The sequence below is a fragment of the Anas acuta genome, chromosome 5 (assembly GCF_963932015.1).
Source record: "Anas acuta chromosome 5, bAnaAcu1.1, whole genome shotgun sequence".
Classification (NCBI taxonomy): Eukaryota; Metazoa; Chordata; class Aves; order Anseriformes; family Anatidae; genus Anas; species Anas acuta.
The window spans coordinates 37456987-37472670 of record NC_088983.1 but is presented as its reverse complement, the minus strand read 5'-3'; the positions used below and the strand labels follow the sequence as shown (position 1 = coordinate 37472670).

Below are 15684 nucleotides of genomic sequence, written 5' to 3'. Positions count from 1 at the left end.
TTTCTCAAGGAAGAAAATAGAGTTGTTTAGTCACATTCACTAAGACACTACATAGTCTGTATTCAGTGCTTTCTTATGTATGTCAAGTTGATGTTATCTTTAATCATACTCTTATTTTGCAACAAAGTTAATATAATAATTGTTCTGCTTTTAATCAGTGTTCTTGTTCATTTGCTTTTCAAAGTCAAGGGCTCAGAACCACATTACAAGTTCTGCTTGAGAAGCATACTTGGAATTCCCCAGGGTTTGTACTCAGTCATACTGCTCAAGTTGCTTGTTTTATATACTCCTAACCCAAGTGTGAAGAAGTTTAAATTGTTTGAAAGTGTAATGTAATCAAGTCTTAGAGGTTATGCCTCAGGTAAGATAGATAACTCGAGAAGAGGTGGAAAAGCAGCCGTTAGCTGTTTTTTCTGTGTGGGATAGGTGGACTTCCCATTGCATTGCTCTTTTGACACATCAGGCAGAGTGAATTTGCCCGTGATGTTCCTTTGCAGAAGCAGAAGTCAGTTGGCTTCACTGGATACCAAGACAGGTAGCGAAGTCACAGCACTGGTTTTTGGAGAGGATGGGTTAAATATGTACATAAAGTAGGAATGCCCTGAATTACATCGTTGGTCAATGACTAGACTTGCTTTACTTTCTGGCAATCAGGTTACACTGGAAAAATGCCACATGCTTCAAACGTCTGGATGTGCAGCTTAACAAGTCAGCCATACTTTTCTGTCAATCTTTGACAGTTCCAGTGCAGCACACTAGTATTGGAAGGATAAGGATAGAAATTCCTCACATCTGAGGGAACAGTCCTTGCAGGATGCTGCTGGCATAATCATCAGCCCAGTAGTGGGTGAAAGTAACAGAGTAAAACAATTTATTATTTTTTCACGTGTCGTGTACCCCTACTTAATACCCAGTTAGGATGGCGTGGCATTGTACTTTCAGCAAATATTTTTCACCATCTTTCACTTACATGAACACAGCTACTTTTCAACCCAAGCCACAGCTTTTTTTTTAAGATTTTATGGGACTGATTATGTAGGAGCAGACCAACCTCCAGCTGCGTAGTTGTGTGTTAGTAGTGATTATCTTTTGCAGGTTGGTCTTTCTTCCCTTTTTCCATAAAAGAGCAAATGTCTGTACAATGTGACCTCTACCTACGGCGAGGTTTTGATACAAATGTACACACAGACGGGTGTCTACATTTAGAAGTATTTCCCTCCAAAGCAATGTTCTTTGCCTTAAGCCTAGGAGGTGGTGAAACTGTACAGTCCATGGGTAAATTTGGCAGTCTCAAACTTGAGAGGAATGAAGTTGCACAGATGAACGTAATCTTTAGTGTAGGAGGTTATAGTTTATCTCCGGAGTGGGGCTGCTAACCGCAGTCTTCGTTCTGGACCTCAGATGGCGTTTCAGACATGCTGGATTATGGATATAGGCCTGCTAGAAAGACAGGACAAAGAACTTCAATGTTCAAAGCCAGCACAGGGAGTGGGGAAGTTGTCTGTCTGCTGGGGAAAAGCTCTGCAGTGCTACTTGCTCTCCAGTGACTTCACACCTGGCTGTCCTGAGTGCCTTTAGCTGGGCAGAAAGCGACGAGGATAAGTATTGCTATCTCTTGGGGAACTGAGCTCAGCAGAAATGAGGAGAGTAGAATACGTGGTGCCTGCTCTTTGAGGCATCAGTGAAAATCTAAATGCATTCCTTAACTACGGAAAGCACAAAAGGTATAATTAGAATTAAGACAGAAACACTATAGAGAAATGTGTGATCAATGCCTCCAACTCAGCATTCTGTGATCATCTGAGCTTCCCTTGTGTGATTGATTTAGGGAAGTCTTTGAGTCTGTAAGGAGCCAGAAGCTGTCACTGGGAAGGGCAAAGTGCCGTGTTTGGGGAAGTGGGATTTTAACCCCAAGATTCACTTTAGCGGAGTGTTGGCAATCACATCCATACTGGGGAACGTGCTCTGTGAGTGGCAGAGCTCGCTGACTTCTGGCCCTCCTCTCCAGGGCCAAGTCTCTCTCTCAAATGTCACAGCTGCTGTCCTATAGATGCCATCACTAGATGTGGCTGTGAGAATGCCACTGAAACTCCAAACAGCATTATGCAAGTCTTATTAAAACAATGAATATCATACAGGGAGGTACCCTTTTAGTAGGAAAAGTAATTCTCTGTGTTATTCTGAACAATGGTGTGAAGACTTAGTCACTGGATGTCTTATACATTATTGTTCATGTGGAAAACAAAGATCCAGACTCAGCTGATTGAAGGTGCCGTAGGTACAAATCATCTCGTGAATAATAACCTGCTCACATGCTGAAAAAAATGTAGAAGTTATCCTTAATATTTGTAGATGATATTTGTCTTTCCAGAGAATAGTGAGTATCAGGAAACAACTTAGTGAAGTTACTTCATGAGATGCAGTTGTCTGCCTTCAGTTCTGAGAAACCAAATAGGAATGAAAATTGTAAGGGTGTTGGCAGCTCATCCCAGAGTTGCAGGAGGTTGAAGGATTGATGACTTGGCTTATTTTTACAGCTGTTTATCTTGCTTCTGCAATACAAGAATACATTTTAAAAATCCTTTAGGTTTCTAGCATGGGGAATAAGACACTAGTATGGAATTTTCTGCCTGGAGTTATCTGCTGCCTTATCTGGTCTCAGCTGAAACAGTCAGAAAAAAAAAGTACAGGATTTACGGGAATTCGTTGCAGATAACAAGAACGTGTGTAACCATTGCAGCTAGACAGATTCAAAATACATATCAACCTCAGATGACTACTTATAGTCACATAATAATTGATCCAGTGTTCATATCATGCATTTTCAATTGAAATAGCAAAACAAGTTTAATAAATGTAGTACCTTGAGTTGCTATAACTACATCAATATTGCCAAGCCTTAATAGGCTCAGAAAACTGAGATTTAAAATGTATATATTTGGGAGATCTTTTAATTTGCCCCTTCACTCATAACCTTTGAGGATGCAGTCAGACCATTTTCAAGCCAATCTCCTACTCATTGTGACAGAGAAATGGATATATGATGAGTGCAAGAAAGAAGAGAAAGCTGAATAGGAAACCATGTGGGTTTTTCATAATCTCTTGGCTCCAGAAATCAAAATTTTAAAAACACCAAATATTGCAGAGAATGGTTGATAATGACAGAGTATGATGTTTTTATCTATATTTGTACAGCTTAGATATTTTCTTGTGTAGATTTTTGGCAAGTTTTGGAGATTGCCAGGACTGCAGAGCAAATCTGAGAGGCAGACCCTGCCTGATTCCTTCTCCATCTCCTCCCACTATTCAAACTCCAGTTTAACAGTCTTGATGTTGCTATGGGATCATTAGTGACTTAAATATAGCTTCTTTTATCTCGTATAAAATAGCAGCACAGAGGCAGCATCAAGCAAAGAAACAGGATCAAACCTGGTTTTCTGCTCACAAACCAGCGCTTCTCTCTGTGCCACTGGGCTTTTCAGCAGCATGCTGTGGAAGTGAAAGGCTGAGCAGTTGAACAAGAAGAGCTAATGAAGCCCTAGTTAGAAGGTAATACCATTTGAAATGTGGTGAGGGGACCCAGGTGATCTCTCAGGTATCAGAAACAATTTATCAGTATAAATATGGCATCCTCCCAGGTGAATTCCCCTTGCTTTGAAGGCAGCTTGAGTCCACCTGTGAAGCGCTGCACTGGTCATTGCAGAACATCCCATGTTTGTAGCAATTTAATACAAGCGCTTCCCACCCAAGTCTTCATTAGGCAGACTGTCTGATGCTCTTAATTCTAAAGAAGTCCCCCCAATTAAGTTTTTGTGTGAACTGTATGTTGGGTTGAAAGGCTAGCATACATGTATATGCCTCTGAAGCTTTTCTGTTTGTGTAAAGTCATCCATTGACACGTTTATCCTTTATGTATGTACTGGAATACAGTGTGGGCCTTTCTGGATTCTAGAAAGATCCAAAAGAATATTTTCTCTCCTCTACTAATAGTGAAAATGTATTAAATTTTACCTGTTGTTTGTTTTTTTTTTTCTTTAGAAGAATTCAGTGAAGTTTAAGGGTTTACAAAGTCTATTCACAAGTACAAGATATTGTTAGCAGGAATTTCCTTGAAACCCACTGTATGAGCTCCTTTGACCACGCTGAGTATTCTTCTGAAATTATCATCTGGGCTGTTGAAATTCATTGCAAAGCAAAAATGAAAAATGAATTTTTGTACATAATTGCAAGTCATTTTTATTCTAACTTTTCCATGATCTTTTAGCCTTTGACAACCTCTTGGTTCACAGAGTTGTGTGTGCTAATCTCTGCGCTTCCAAGTTATTTTTAGAAACTTTGGATTTGCAAGTCAAGGGAGACTTCCCCAGTTCTCATCTTGGGCTCACCCGGGTGCGCTCTGACACAGCTAAGCAAATTTGTCAATTTCCTCTCTTTTCCTTCCCATTTCTCACTATGGTACTAGGTGGTAGGGGGCTCTTGGAATTCACAGAAAGAGGAACAATTTTGGCCATTTTATAAAGAAAGCTAAAATTCCCCTCTTCCTGGGCCTGTTCCATGTTCAATATACTGCGTTGTGGGGGAAGATGTCTACATATGCATTGTTACTCAGCATCACGTTGGTACGCACTGATAAGATCCTGTGCCTCGCAGTCAACATCATTTTAGGCCTGGACAAAATTAGTCTTACAGAACGCACTGAGGCAAGTTTGCTTAAATGCCCAACTTTCAGTCCTGGGACCATGGGAAGTACCAGGGCAGTTGCTGTACATCCTGGTAGTGTTTTATTTGAAGGCAGTCACACAGGGGCATCGTTTCCCCTGAGGCACAGTCTTGGGTCAGTCATGCAAAGACCACATAAAACATTTATCTCTCAGAGTTCAGAATAGGTTTCTTTGAAAAACAACAACAAAAAGGGGGGGAGAAAATAAAAAGGATAGAGCATTTGTTTGTGGAGTTCACAATTGTACTGCTAATCTCTGATACGATTAGGCATCAGCCCTAGCTGAAGTGTCATGCTGGCAAAGTGCTTGAAGGAATGTCATGACGTTGTTGGAAATGACATTGGTCATGCAGTAGGGGACAGTCTCCTGTCACAGTCCGTAACAAGCCAGTACCCAGCGGAGCTGCGGTGCTGGTAAAGCCAGACATGCCAGCTTCTGCACTGAGATGCAAACCAGATTGCCAACTGCCTGTAGGTACTGTTATCTCGCAGCATTTTCCAGCAGAGCAGAAATGTTAACCCCCCTCCCAACTATTCCAGTTACAGCCTGGCAGTCCTTTTCTGCCTCCTAAACAGTAGTTTAGTAGTTGAGACATACTTAATGCTTTTCATTTCCTGGTCTCAGTTCTTGACCACTGGCTGTGTTTCATCGGTGAGAAGAATTACTTGCAGTCATGGGGTTTTCAAGTATATCTGATCAGGTTCATTCCTCTAGGGAGAAAAATCAAAAGCTTTCAGTGTTTCCCTAGCTGCTGTAGGGCAACACTGAGTTCTTATAAAAATCTTGCCCAAACTGTATATTAATGAGTGTTGGAGATGTTTTGATTTTTTTTAAGCAGATCAAATAGTTTGTATAAACATAAAATGTATAAGTCACCTTAATTCATTTTTTTTATTATTATTTTTCATTTAGATCATCAGACATGGTATAGAAAGAAGAAAGCACACGCTCAAGTTTATCATGTGGACTATTACAACGGTCATAAGTTAATTCTTCAGTTATCTTTTCTGCAAGACTTTTTATAGTATAGCAAGTGAAGTGGGAGCTCTTGTTTTGAAATTTATCATCTTGTCAAAGTGACAGAGCTCATGCAGCATAAAAGGTCCGTTACTATGTTATATATAAACTTTTTGTTTTCCTCTCCTACTGTTCTTGTGGGGAACTAAAAATGCTTTAGACAACAGATGTGGAACACTTAAAATATTTGGAATGTGTGGGAATATGCTGAGGGACCACCTGTCCTGCGATGTGAAAGACAGAATCAGTTTGTGAGCACTGTTCATTACAATGACAGTGACAGAGAACAGGAGGAGACATACAACACGAGTAAAGCAGGATGGAAACTGCTGGGTAATTGTACAGGGCTGACTTTACTCAAGGAACTAAGGGAAGAAAGGCAAACTAATTCAATATTCATTAATAGGTGGTCAATAATCGACATTTTAGATTCCCTTAGTAAATATAGCCTGAAGCAGTTTTTCTGCTCAGGAAACTCATGATTATAAGAAAAGAGAGGTTTTATCTGATTTAGCCTAAATAAGGTACTTTATTTATTGTCTGACTACTTCTAATAGTCAGATCCTATCTATTTAGTTATAAATTAACAATTACAGCTAATAATGGCTTTATTGACTATCCTTTGTGGAAACAAAGCAAACAAACAAACAAAAAACTATTTACCTGTTGTGGAAAGCCAAGGTTTTGGCAATAATATGGATTCCTTTAGAGCCGGAGGATTTCAAGGTGATGTGTAGCCAGTGTCTGTTTTTGTACACGTTTACTATTTATTGACCAAAGTTAACAAATGCCGTTTCACAGATGAGGGAGCAAAGGCCCAGATAGGATCAGCATGTTGCATTTGCATTTCTCCATTCTCAGTTCTGGCATGCGAACAGCCATGGTTCTTTATTATCTTTTTCCTTCAATGATTTTTAAAAAGGGGGACATTAAAACTGGGACGATAGCTACTTCCCTGCCTCAGGGAAGAGCTGTGAAGATGGTTAATGTTTACCCCCTCTTCCTCACCCCAGCTGCCACTGCTCTGGTCCCGTCACAGCACAGGGGAAAGGTGTTGTGTGGTGGCTTTGCACATAGATGGGTATAGGCTGGGAAGCAATGTAGCGGATTTTGTTCTAAAAAAAAAAACGAAAACGATACATAAATCAGAAAGAAATTCACGCAGCCAGATTCCTTCCTCTCGCTTGATGGGCTTTGGAAGCAGTGAAGCCTGGCTGCACTTCATGGATTGATCTCACTCTACGTTTTGGGGATGGATGGGAAGCAGACCTTCGAAACTGCAGTCTGCGGCTGCTGGTAGACGCACAGAAACAGCGAACCAAACAGCTGTGGGTGCGTTCTCCTGATCAGGACCGATAGAAGAAGTCAGGACATACATTAGCTGTGTTTCCCACAGCGAGTACAATTCTCCCTGCCCTGGGATATAATGGCTCGCTGCTGTACACTGTGCAAACAAATTACGCGTACTGTGGGAGCCACAACTTTAAATTTCTCAACCTTTTTGCATGCAAAACTCTAGAATTAATTATGCTTTTTTACATTTAAAGTTCCTCTTAGCTGGCTGGAGGGAGGTCTTTGTGATTAAAGGAAGCAGGTTTCATTGAGCTAGACGAGTTGTGATCTGTCCTCTTTTTCACCTCCCCTCAGGGCAAAGACCAACAGCTTGAGGGTGACCCCTCCAAGAAGTTTCACTGAAAAGGAAGATGAGAAAGGCTGGACAGGCTCTTTCTAATGCTCTGCGCTGGAGCCAGGAAAAGGCAGCTGTTTCTAGCCTTTCTGCTTTTTTTTTTTTTTTTTTTTTTTTTTTGCCTCCCCCCCCCCCTCCCCTTTCCTGGTGGCTGAGATCTGGGCTTGCTGCCATATCTGTTTGTCTGTCTGTCTCATGTTGTTTTTCTCAGAGCTTCAGAGGCCAGTTGCCCATAGTCAGTTGCTGGGAACAGAGGTTGTTCCTTGTATCGTCTTAACTCTCCATGCCAGAGTGTTCATGCTTGAATAGGAAACAGCAAGATCTGTCAAAATAGCCCTTTTCTTTGGCGCTTTGAGGCTGCATTCTCCACGGCCATCTGTTCCCTTTCACCCTTTTGGACAATGTTGCTATTTGAAACCAAGCACTCTTTGCTCTCTCCCTTTCCCCTTGCCCTCCCCCCCACCCCCAAATCTGGGAAAAAGGGAAAAAAAAAAGTTGTTTCTGGCCCTGCCTGGCCCCTGGAGGATTCAACCATTTTGTAGTCCAAGCGTTAAAAGTGATTTTTTCATTTTTTTTTTCATTTTTTTCACTGACTTTAAAAAATGTAATATATCTCAGGAGAGAAGAGTCACTGCAGCAAAAGATCATTTTGGATTTATGTGTTATTCTCCACAGAGCGCTTCGGTGTCCTGTTGGTGCCTGATGCAGCCTGCAGCACAAACTTGGCACGTCCCGGAATAGTTCGCCTTATAGCAGGAGCGGAAGGAACCTCCTATAGTTAAGGCCATATAACTGTTTCCCTTTTACCCCTCTGTGTCCAGGCAGAACAGCTTATCAGGATGAAATTTTCCAGTCCTGGTGGCTGTCCAAGATTTGAATTTATTTGGTTAGTTTGAGATAAAGTGAGTCATTGCTTTTTGAGAATGAGATGAAGAAAAAAGAATATACCTCCTCAGGGCCGGGACGGGACCTGCGACGTGAGGAAAGGGGCTGGCCGGCTGGGAGGCTCCTGGAAGGTCCGGGTCGGCCAGGGAGGGAAGCCAGACCCCTGTAATCCTCGTTCATTTTAACATCCTCTATGTTGCTGCCTCGCTCTGTGTATAAGTATGCACACACGCATGGTTTTTCAGCTTTGTAAATGAATCCGTTCTGAACAGTGAGCCGCTGTGGGCTGTGCATGTACTAAAAGGTTTTGTCGTTGTCTTCTAATGAGAGGGAAGACATTTTGTGTGAGCGTAATGGCTGTGTGCAATAAAGAAGTCCAGAAGTGCCCGGTTAGCCTATGCGGTGAAGGTACTCCGAGCACTCGGCTGTCCCTGCCAGCTAGGTGTGGGAAGGGTTGCCAGGCCAGCCCCAAAAGCACTTCTTCAGGCCACTGTCACAGCCCACAGCTCGCATCGCGGGTCCCTCTACGCTAAGAAACAGATGCAGCTGGTGAGAGGTACACTGGCAAATGCAGACTGGTGGTTCCATACCCACGGAAACACCACAGTCAGCCCTGATGCTGTTTGTTGCGAGAAATAACCGCGGCCCTCACTCTGCATTTGCTAGGCAGAGTTAGTCACACGTACCGGTTTTTACATTTAATGTTTCCTAACTTTTATGTTCCTCATCATACAACCAAAACATTCTTTCAGTTTAGTTTTTGTGATGGATAATATCAGGAGTTTGGCCAAATCTGAACTCCAGATGTGAACAGCTGTAATTTGCAAACCGTCATCTCTAGCCCCCGAATGTTTGGCTGACCTCTGTTTCCATGTTGCAGGCTGGAAGGGAATTGTTTCATCCTGGAATTTCTTTTTTGATAACTTTGGTTGATGATCCAAGTACGCTTGTTGTTTTTATTTACACCTAGAGGGAATTGTTTTAACTGTTAATTACGTGACCAGTGCTAAGATCACCGAAGGCTAGATTTTCAGGGAACTGACTGTCATCGAAATGCACATTAAAGCAGTTTACTCCATTTGCGTACAAGAAATCGTAAATTTGAGATCATTAAACACAGCCCTTGTGGTTAGCATCCCCACCCTGAACTCTTAATTATCGGAGATTTCAACCTTCTACACCAGGAAATTGTCACACTCTGAGATCTGAAAACAATCCTGAAAGAGAACCAGTACTGCAATAATCCCAGGAGCATAAAGGACAGATAACTTCGTTCACCAGTTCAAATGCAGGGGGTGAGGCTGTGATCAAAAAAGCCTTCGTTGTTTGCGAAGGCTTTTTAGTCTATGCGAAGTATTTTAAGAAAGGTCCAGTTGCTGAATGGCAGTGCTGGTGTTAATCGAGCTAACTCGCGTGCTGCCAGTGGGCTTGCTGCAGCATCGCAACATCCTCTGTGGCTCCTTAGCAGAATATATTTCCCAAGGCAGACTTTAGTGCTCGTATAAAACTGACTTACATATGCCTACTGTCCTTTTCTGCCGGCCATGTAGACGTGCCATCAGACTGCTCCCTGGGAAGTGGACAGCCATGTCAGAAACACCCTCAGTATGGTAGCACTAATTGGCCCTTGTATTGGCCACTTTATCGCACATTGAGTTCTCCATCAGAAACTTGACTCTCTCTCTTCTACCCCCTTCACCCTTCCGCGCTCTGCCTCTCAAATGTAATTTAAGGTTAATTTGCAGACTGGCTCCTACCTTTGCCTCAACTGCTGTTGCTTTTGCCTGCACCGTGTCAGATTTGTGGGTATGGGAGATAAGCTGCCAAGATACTGTTTCTTTACCAGAACATATTTTATAGAAAAAAAATGTAGTCTCTGGGAATCCAGTCTGCATTTCAGACCGCAGCATCCGAACATGTCCATAGTGCTGTGAGCTGTGTTCTGAAACACTGCAGTTTCAAAACTGCATCTCTCTCTCTCCATCCCCCAGATGTATTAGTTTTTGTTCCGCCTTTATGGGATTTAGCCGTTTAGGCTTCCAGACTGTTATGGTTTGGTTTGTTGTTTTTTTTGTTTTGTTTTTTTTTTTTTTTTTGTCCTTGTCAGGGAGGAGTGTAACAGCTGGATCATTTGGTTCTAGCCTGGAAAGTTCGGAAGTGGCAAATCCAGATGATGGGTAAACACTAGCAGAGACTGATGAAGTTTAGCAGCTGAGATTAACCATCCTGGGAAAATCAGATACGATAATACCACGGTTGTGTAGGTCAGAGGGCTGAGGCTTGCAACAGGCAAGGCTTCAGTTGCTTTGACAGCATGATTTTAAATCTCCGTTCTTTATTCAAGCCTTAAGGGGCCTACACATGTGTAACTCTAGCATTCTGCCCCGTCCCTCCTACATGCCTTCTGATTAATATCATGATCTGTTTAATTCCCCGAGGGAACTTAACAGCAACAACAACAAAACAAAAAAACAGCAATAACTTGTAGCATGATTGGTGAGGTGATAATTGAAAGCATTTTCTGGTTCACAGGGCCCAAGCATTGCCAGATGCCATGATTGGGCAAGCTTTGTTTTTTAAACCTATGCATCCTTTATATGTGCATGCAGGCAAAATTCCAGCTGTTTGTTTTTTTTTTCTTCCCCTTAGAACTGTGGTTTGGGACTTTATTTCTAGTCTTGGAGAGACAGGAAGAAGTGAGCGTATAGGATAGGTTAGATGGAAGAAGCTGCTTTAAGTTTTAGTGGTGAGCAATGTGGGAAAGAACTCTGGATACTGAGAACAGGAAATTTAGGATAATTTAGGACAATTCTAGATTTTAGAAAAAGAGGGAATTTCTCAAAATCTCTCATTAGAAAATGAAAAAGGGTGAGCCAAGGAGTAAAGTATTTATCCTTGGTTGTAGAAAGGTATCGACTTATAAGCACTGTCTTCTACTTGGTCTTCATCATCCCTCTCACAGCAGGCCTACTTGCACTCAAAATGCAGGATGAGTAGAGTGTGAAAAGTGATCAGTTAGGTACAACAGGCCGCAGAAGCAAAAAATTCATGCTGGTAAAAAAAAAAAAATCTGTTCTGAAGGATCTTTAATCCCAGATTCCCTGATTTGGGCTCTGTTTCAGGTGCTGTAAACCACCAGCTGTCTTTCCACCTCCACAGATCTCCTGAGACCTGACCATTTTGTTCATGGCTGGTAGATTGCCTGGCAAGAAATCAGACCAGCTGGATTTTCTCATTTCTTAATGTCAATTCCTTTTTTTAGGTCAGCAGACAGGAGTCTCTGTACTACCATGTGTGTGCTTCTCTCTCTGTCCATGTGTCTCAACTCAAAACAGAATCAACACGAACACACCGATGGCAGGCAATGTGACTTGCTAGGGCAGCCCATGCTGACTGTGGTGGGCACGCTGGTTGGTGGCAGTGGCATGAGATGAAAAACACGCCAGCATCTGGCCAGTTTTCTGGGGGACTTCCTATGCCTTGACCTGGATGGAGGACCCAGCTGAGTTGGCAGGATAGAATTCATCATCAATAGAGTTCATATTACTTATTTGAAAAGCTTCTCATGTTTTGTGGAGAATACTAGAAGACCCACTTTATACACAGTTTTACTGGTCTGTCACGTATTTTGGTTTATTTTCTGTCATCCCCTAGGGAAGGTTCCTTCTAAGTGGGAAATAAGCAGCAGCAGCAGCAGCTAACAGGCTCTTAAACTGCAATTCTCATGAAAAGAAGGTCTTCAGGTCAGGAGCTATCATTTTGTTCTGTTTGTATGGTGTTTTGCATACGGCAGATGAGAGCTCTAGGAGTTGTCACATGCAATGGCTGTAAAAAAGACAGTAGAAAGAACCTTATTTTTCATGTAACATCAGATTAGCATTGTAAAAATCACCCACAATATGAACACAGATACACAGAAATATACAGTGGTAAACAAGAAATGTGAAAACTCACCTGTATGAGATGAACTGTGCTGTCCAAAATTAAAGTCAGTTCGTTCTCTTTTTGTCTCATTCAATGTGTATGGAGATAAGAATTTTGCAGCTGGAGTCTTGAGTGGCAATTTTCTGTCCCTCGATGATGGCTGAATCAGAACAGCAGTTTCAGCATTATCTCCGCATGCTCTTCACTTCTGTAGGAGTAACATAGCTACGTACTAGGGTTGGTCAAAAAAGTTTCCGTTGAAATTGTTTTTTTGTTTTGTTTTAAACTGGGGGATTAGTAGGGTTTTATATTTAATACCATTAATAAGTATATTTTGATGACTATGCCACTGAATAAAAAAGAAAATTAAATTACCTACCATTGACAATTTAACTTCAAACTAAAACATTTTTACTTATTGTTATTCCAGATTAATTCAGATTTTAATTAATCTTTTGGATTTTTTGCTCAGATGTAGACTTACTAGCTGTTTGGAAGTAAAATTGATGGATTACCTCTCTGAATAAAACAAGGCAAATAATTTAAAAGTAAGGATTTTTGCATGGCTAATTTTGTGGCCAAGCTTGATTCCTTACAGCAACAACTGGTTTTCTTGCCATATGTCCTAAGTAATGAAAGAGTGTATGAAGGCAATACTGCCAGTACTCAGCAAGCAAGTTTTGACTTTTCTCCCAGGATGACCTGGCACGCCTGCATGATACATTAACTGAAACAGAGCGGTACAGTTAGAACAGGGAGAGACATTTTCTTTCGTGGCTGCACAAATCAGTAATTTGTGTTTACCTAGGTATGTATAGATGTGCTTTGTCTCAAGTCAGTGATAATAAATGGTGGTCTAAGTATCTGCCTCCTGTTCTTTTAAAGAACCTGTTTTCTTTCTTTTTATCATCCTCAGCCATTGTCTCTTAGTTTAGCGTATGCTGAGGGCAGAGAGTGTATGCCAGGAAGGGTCTGGACTGACCTAACTTGGCTGACCAGTGCAGAGAGTGAGACGGTCACCAGTGCATGGTAAGAGAATCAGAATCACCTTTTGGCTCAAGAGAACAGTGTGGAGCAGGGCTGCAGATGGCAAAAGTCAGTGAGTGGGAGTTTGAAGAGCTCTGTGGTTAGTTACTTCACAGATGAGTTTGTCCTGTGGGTTGTTTTGTACTGTGCGATGGGTTTTTCCACCGCTGGATATTTTTATACTTGTACTTTCTGAATAGGTGAAGATGGAAAAAAAAAGATAGGGGTGTGGGTTTTTTTTCTTTTTTTTTTCTTTTTTTTCCCCCCTTCTGGTGTCATTGTTAGAGATCTGCACCAAAAATGCAGACTACATGCAATTATGAGCTCTACTGATTAACCAGAACCCCTGTGCAGAAAAGCTACACGGCCTGAGCAAGAGGGAAAGTACTTTCGTTCTTATTGCATGGTGTGCTGTTTTAGTTGATATGCCATTTTTATTGAGCTCAGTAGTTTAATTCTTTATAAATATTTTCTCTGCACCTTTGGAGTTTGTTTTTTCCCCTTTTGATAAATCAAGTTTTTATGAAGATGATTTGCTGTTAAAATTTGAAAGATTTGGGGACTGGTAACTTCTGTATTTTGTTATTTCACTATTATTTTGTGAATCAGTCCCTTTTTGCATTCATTGGAAAAAGATTTTTGAATCATCAAATCGATAGAGCTTGCTAAAATTGGCCCAGTGATGGGTATGAACCTGTCAAGCAACAACTCTTTCATCTGCAAAGACAAAAATCTATATGAAAATGTAGGAAGTGTGGAATTCATTGCTCTTTGCAGTTATACCAACAAGGAACAGATTATATTTTTTTAAAATCAAGAGTATAATTTCATTCTGCCTGCAAGGACTCCTTGCATTTAAAAACGTTTCAAGCCACCTATTTTATTTTATTCAAGTCAATGGTCTAGATATCCTAGGATTTTCATAGGATAAGACTAATGAAACTGAAATTCCTTTATGATTAAATCCCCTTCAAGCATATTTGCAACAATTGGGACTTGGTTACACAAGGAATTAATTTTTTAAGAAAATATGGTACGTCCTTCTATGTAGAGGAAGAGAAGGTCTTTCAGACCATGCCTGTACTTGTAATTCTCTGGTTGGGCATGATAGAATAAACCCTGAATGAGTATTGAGCTGAACAGCTTAAATCATCCTGTTCCCTCCACTTAAAAATGGAAGGTGGAATAAACCTCCTGCCCCCGTCCTGCCCATGTGTGGCGTTAATCCCAGTGACAACTGACTGACAACTCCTGCCAGGGCAGCAGAGCCCAGAAGCTGTGCACCCCATCTCCTGTTTGGGAGCGCCGCTGCAGATCTCAGTTGAAGAATCACCCTTTTCTCTTTGGTTTGTTTTTCCCCTGGTTGTGCGGAGTCATTTACTTTGCATTTGACTCAGACCACAAGGAGCTTTATTTTCACTTGTGACAGCTGCTCAGTGAGAGTGAAGCAGACAGTTCCTGCTTTGTTCTTGCATCCCAGCACAGATAGGGTCTCGGCGAGTGCCTCTGCTGGTGCCCCGAAGAGCCCAATTTCACAGGAGGTGGTAGAACAGGTACCTCACACGGTACTTGGCCTGTCTGATGCTGTGCCCTGTGATCAATTTGAAGCCCTTTAAAATAAAGAAAGGGGTGCTTACTGGCATTGGAGTCACCACTGCATTTTACTTGAGCTGGATCTGCCTGCATCATGCAGGGGTTTGTTTAGAGGTCTTCTGCTACCCTTCTAGCAGGCATCCTCACCTCCCCGTGCTAGGATCCCATCTCTGTGCTTCCACATGCCCACCCCTTTTCCTGCTTACTGCCCCCCTTTATTCCAGCCACAAACTGAGATCTGCCACTTCTCTCATCAGGCTGCCAGCCCCCTTTCCTTCCACCCCCTAGGTGGTCTTCCACCCATTACCTGAGCAGAAACCCTAATGCCAGGACTGCCTGGAGTGTGAGCAGGCTGGCGAGGTGGGAAATGCCGCCTGCCAGCTGAGTGCACGGAGCTGTCTGTGGGGAAGCAGCCACCCCCAGCATGGGTAAGCCCCTCCTGTCACAGCTGGTGCTCCGTACTGCTCTGAAGTGGTTCAGGTTGGACATGTGGGGACCTCCGAGTAGAGACCAAGTCCTTTAGAGCCAAGGAGCCTTTAGGAGCCAGGTTCTTCTCTGGCCAAGGCTGGCCTGATCCTCCCATATCTAAGTCTGAAAATGCCAGGGTTTGGAAGATCAAGGCAATGCAGGCTGAAAAAATCACTCTGTCTTTGAACAGTTTTATTTATCCACTTCCTTTGAGCTGTTCATTAATGACTAAGTAGTGTTTGAAATAACAGAAAAGATAAGTTTGGCTTTTCTTTAGGGCCATGCTTGAATATAAATCTATTTTAACATACTGTCTTTCCCTCCTCTGAGACGTTTGCTATCTTCTTGTGTTCAGAGCAAGGA

At 42.0% G+C, this 15684-nt stretch overlaps 1 protein-coding gene across 9 annotated transcripts in view; it reads left to right on the top strand.

The window, feature by feature from the left end:
- Window positions 1-15684, top strand: part of RAD51B (RAD51 paralog B) — a 465395-nt gene that overhangs the window by 256045 nt on the left and 193666 nt on the right. Inside the window, exon 10 of one of the 9 annotated variants that reach the window (XM_068684201.1) lies at window positions 7386-7892. The exons of the other annotated variants lie outside the window; for them this stretch is intronic. Coding sequence (XP_068540302.1) covers window positions 7386-7405 — 20 coding nt within the window. The 3' untranslated portion in view covers window positions 7406-7892. Of the gene's footprint in view, window positions 1-7385; window positions 7893-15684 lie in introns of those variants that run through there. 9 annotated transcript variants of the gene reach the window in all.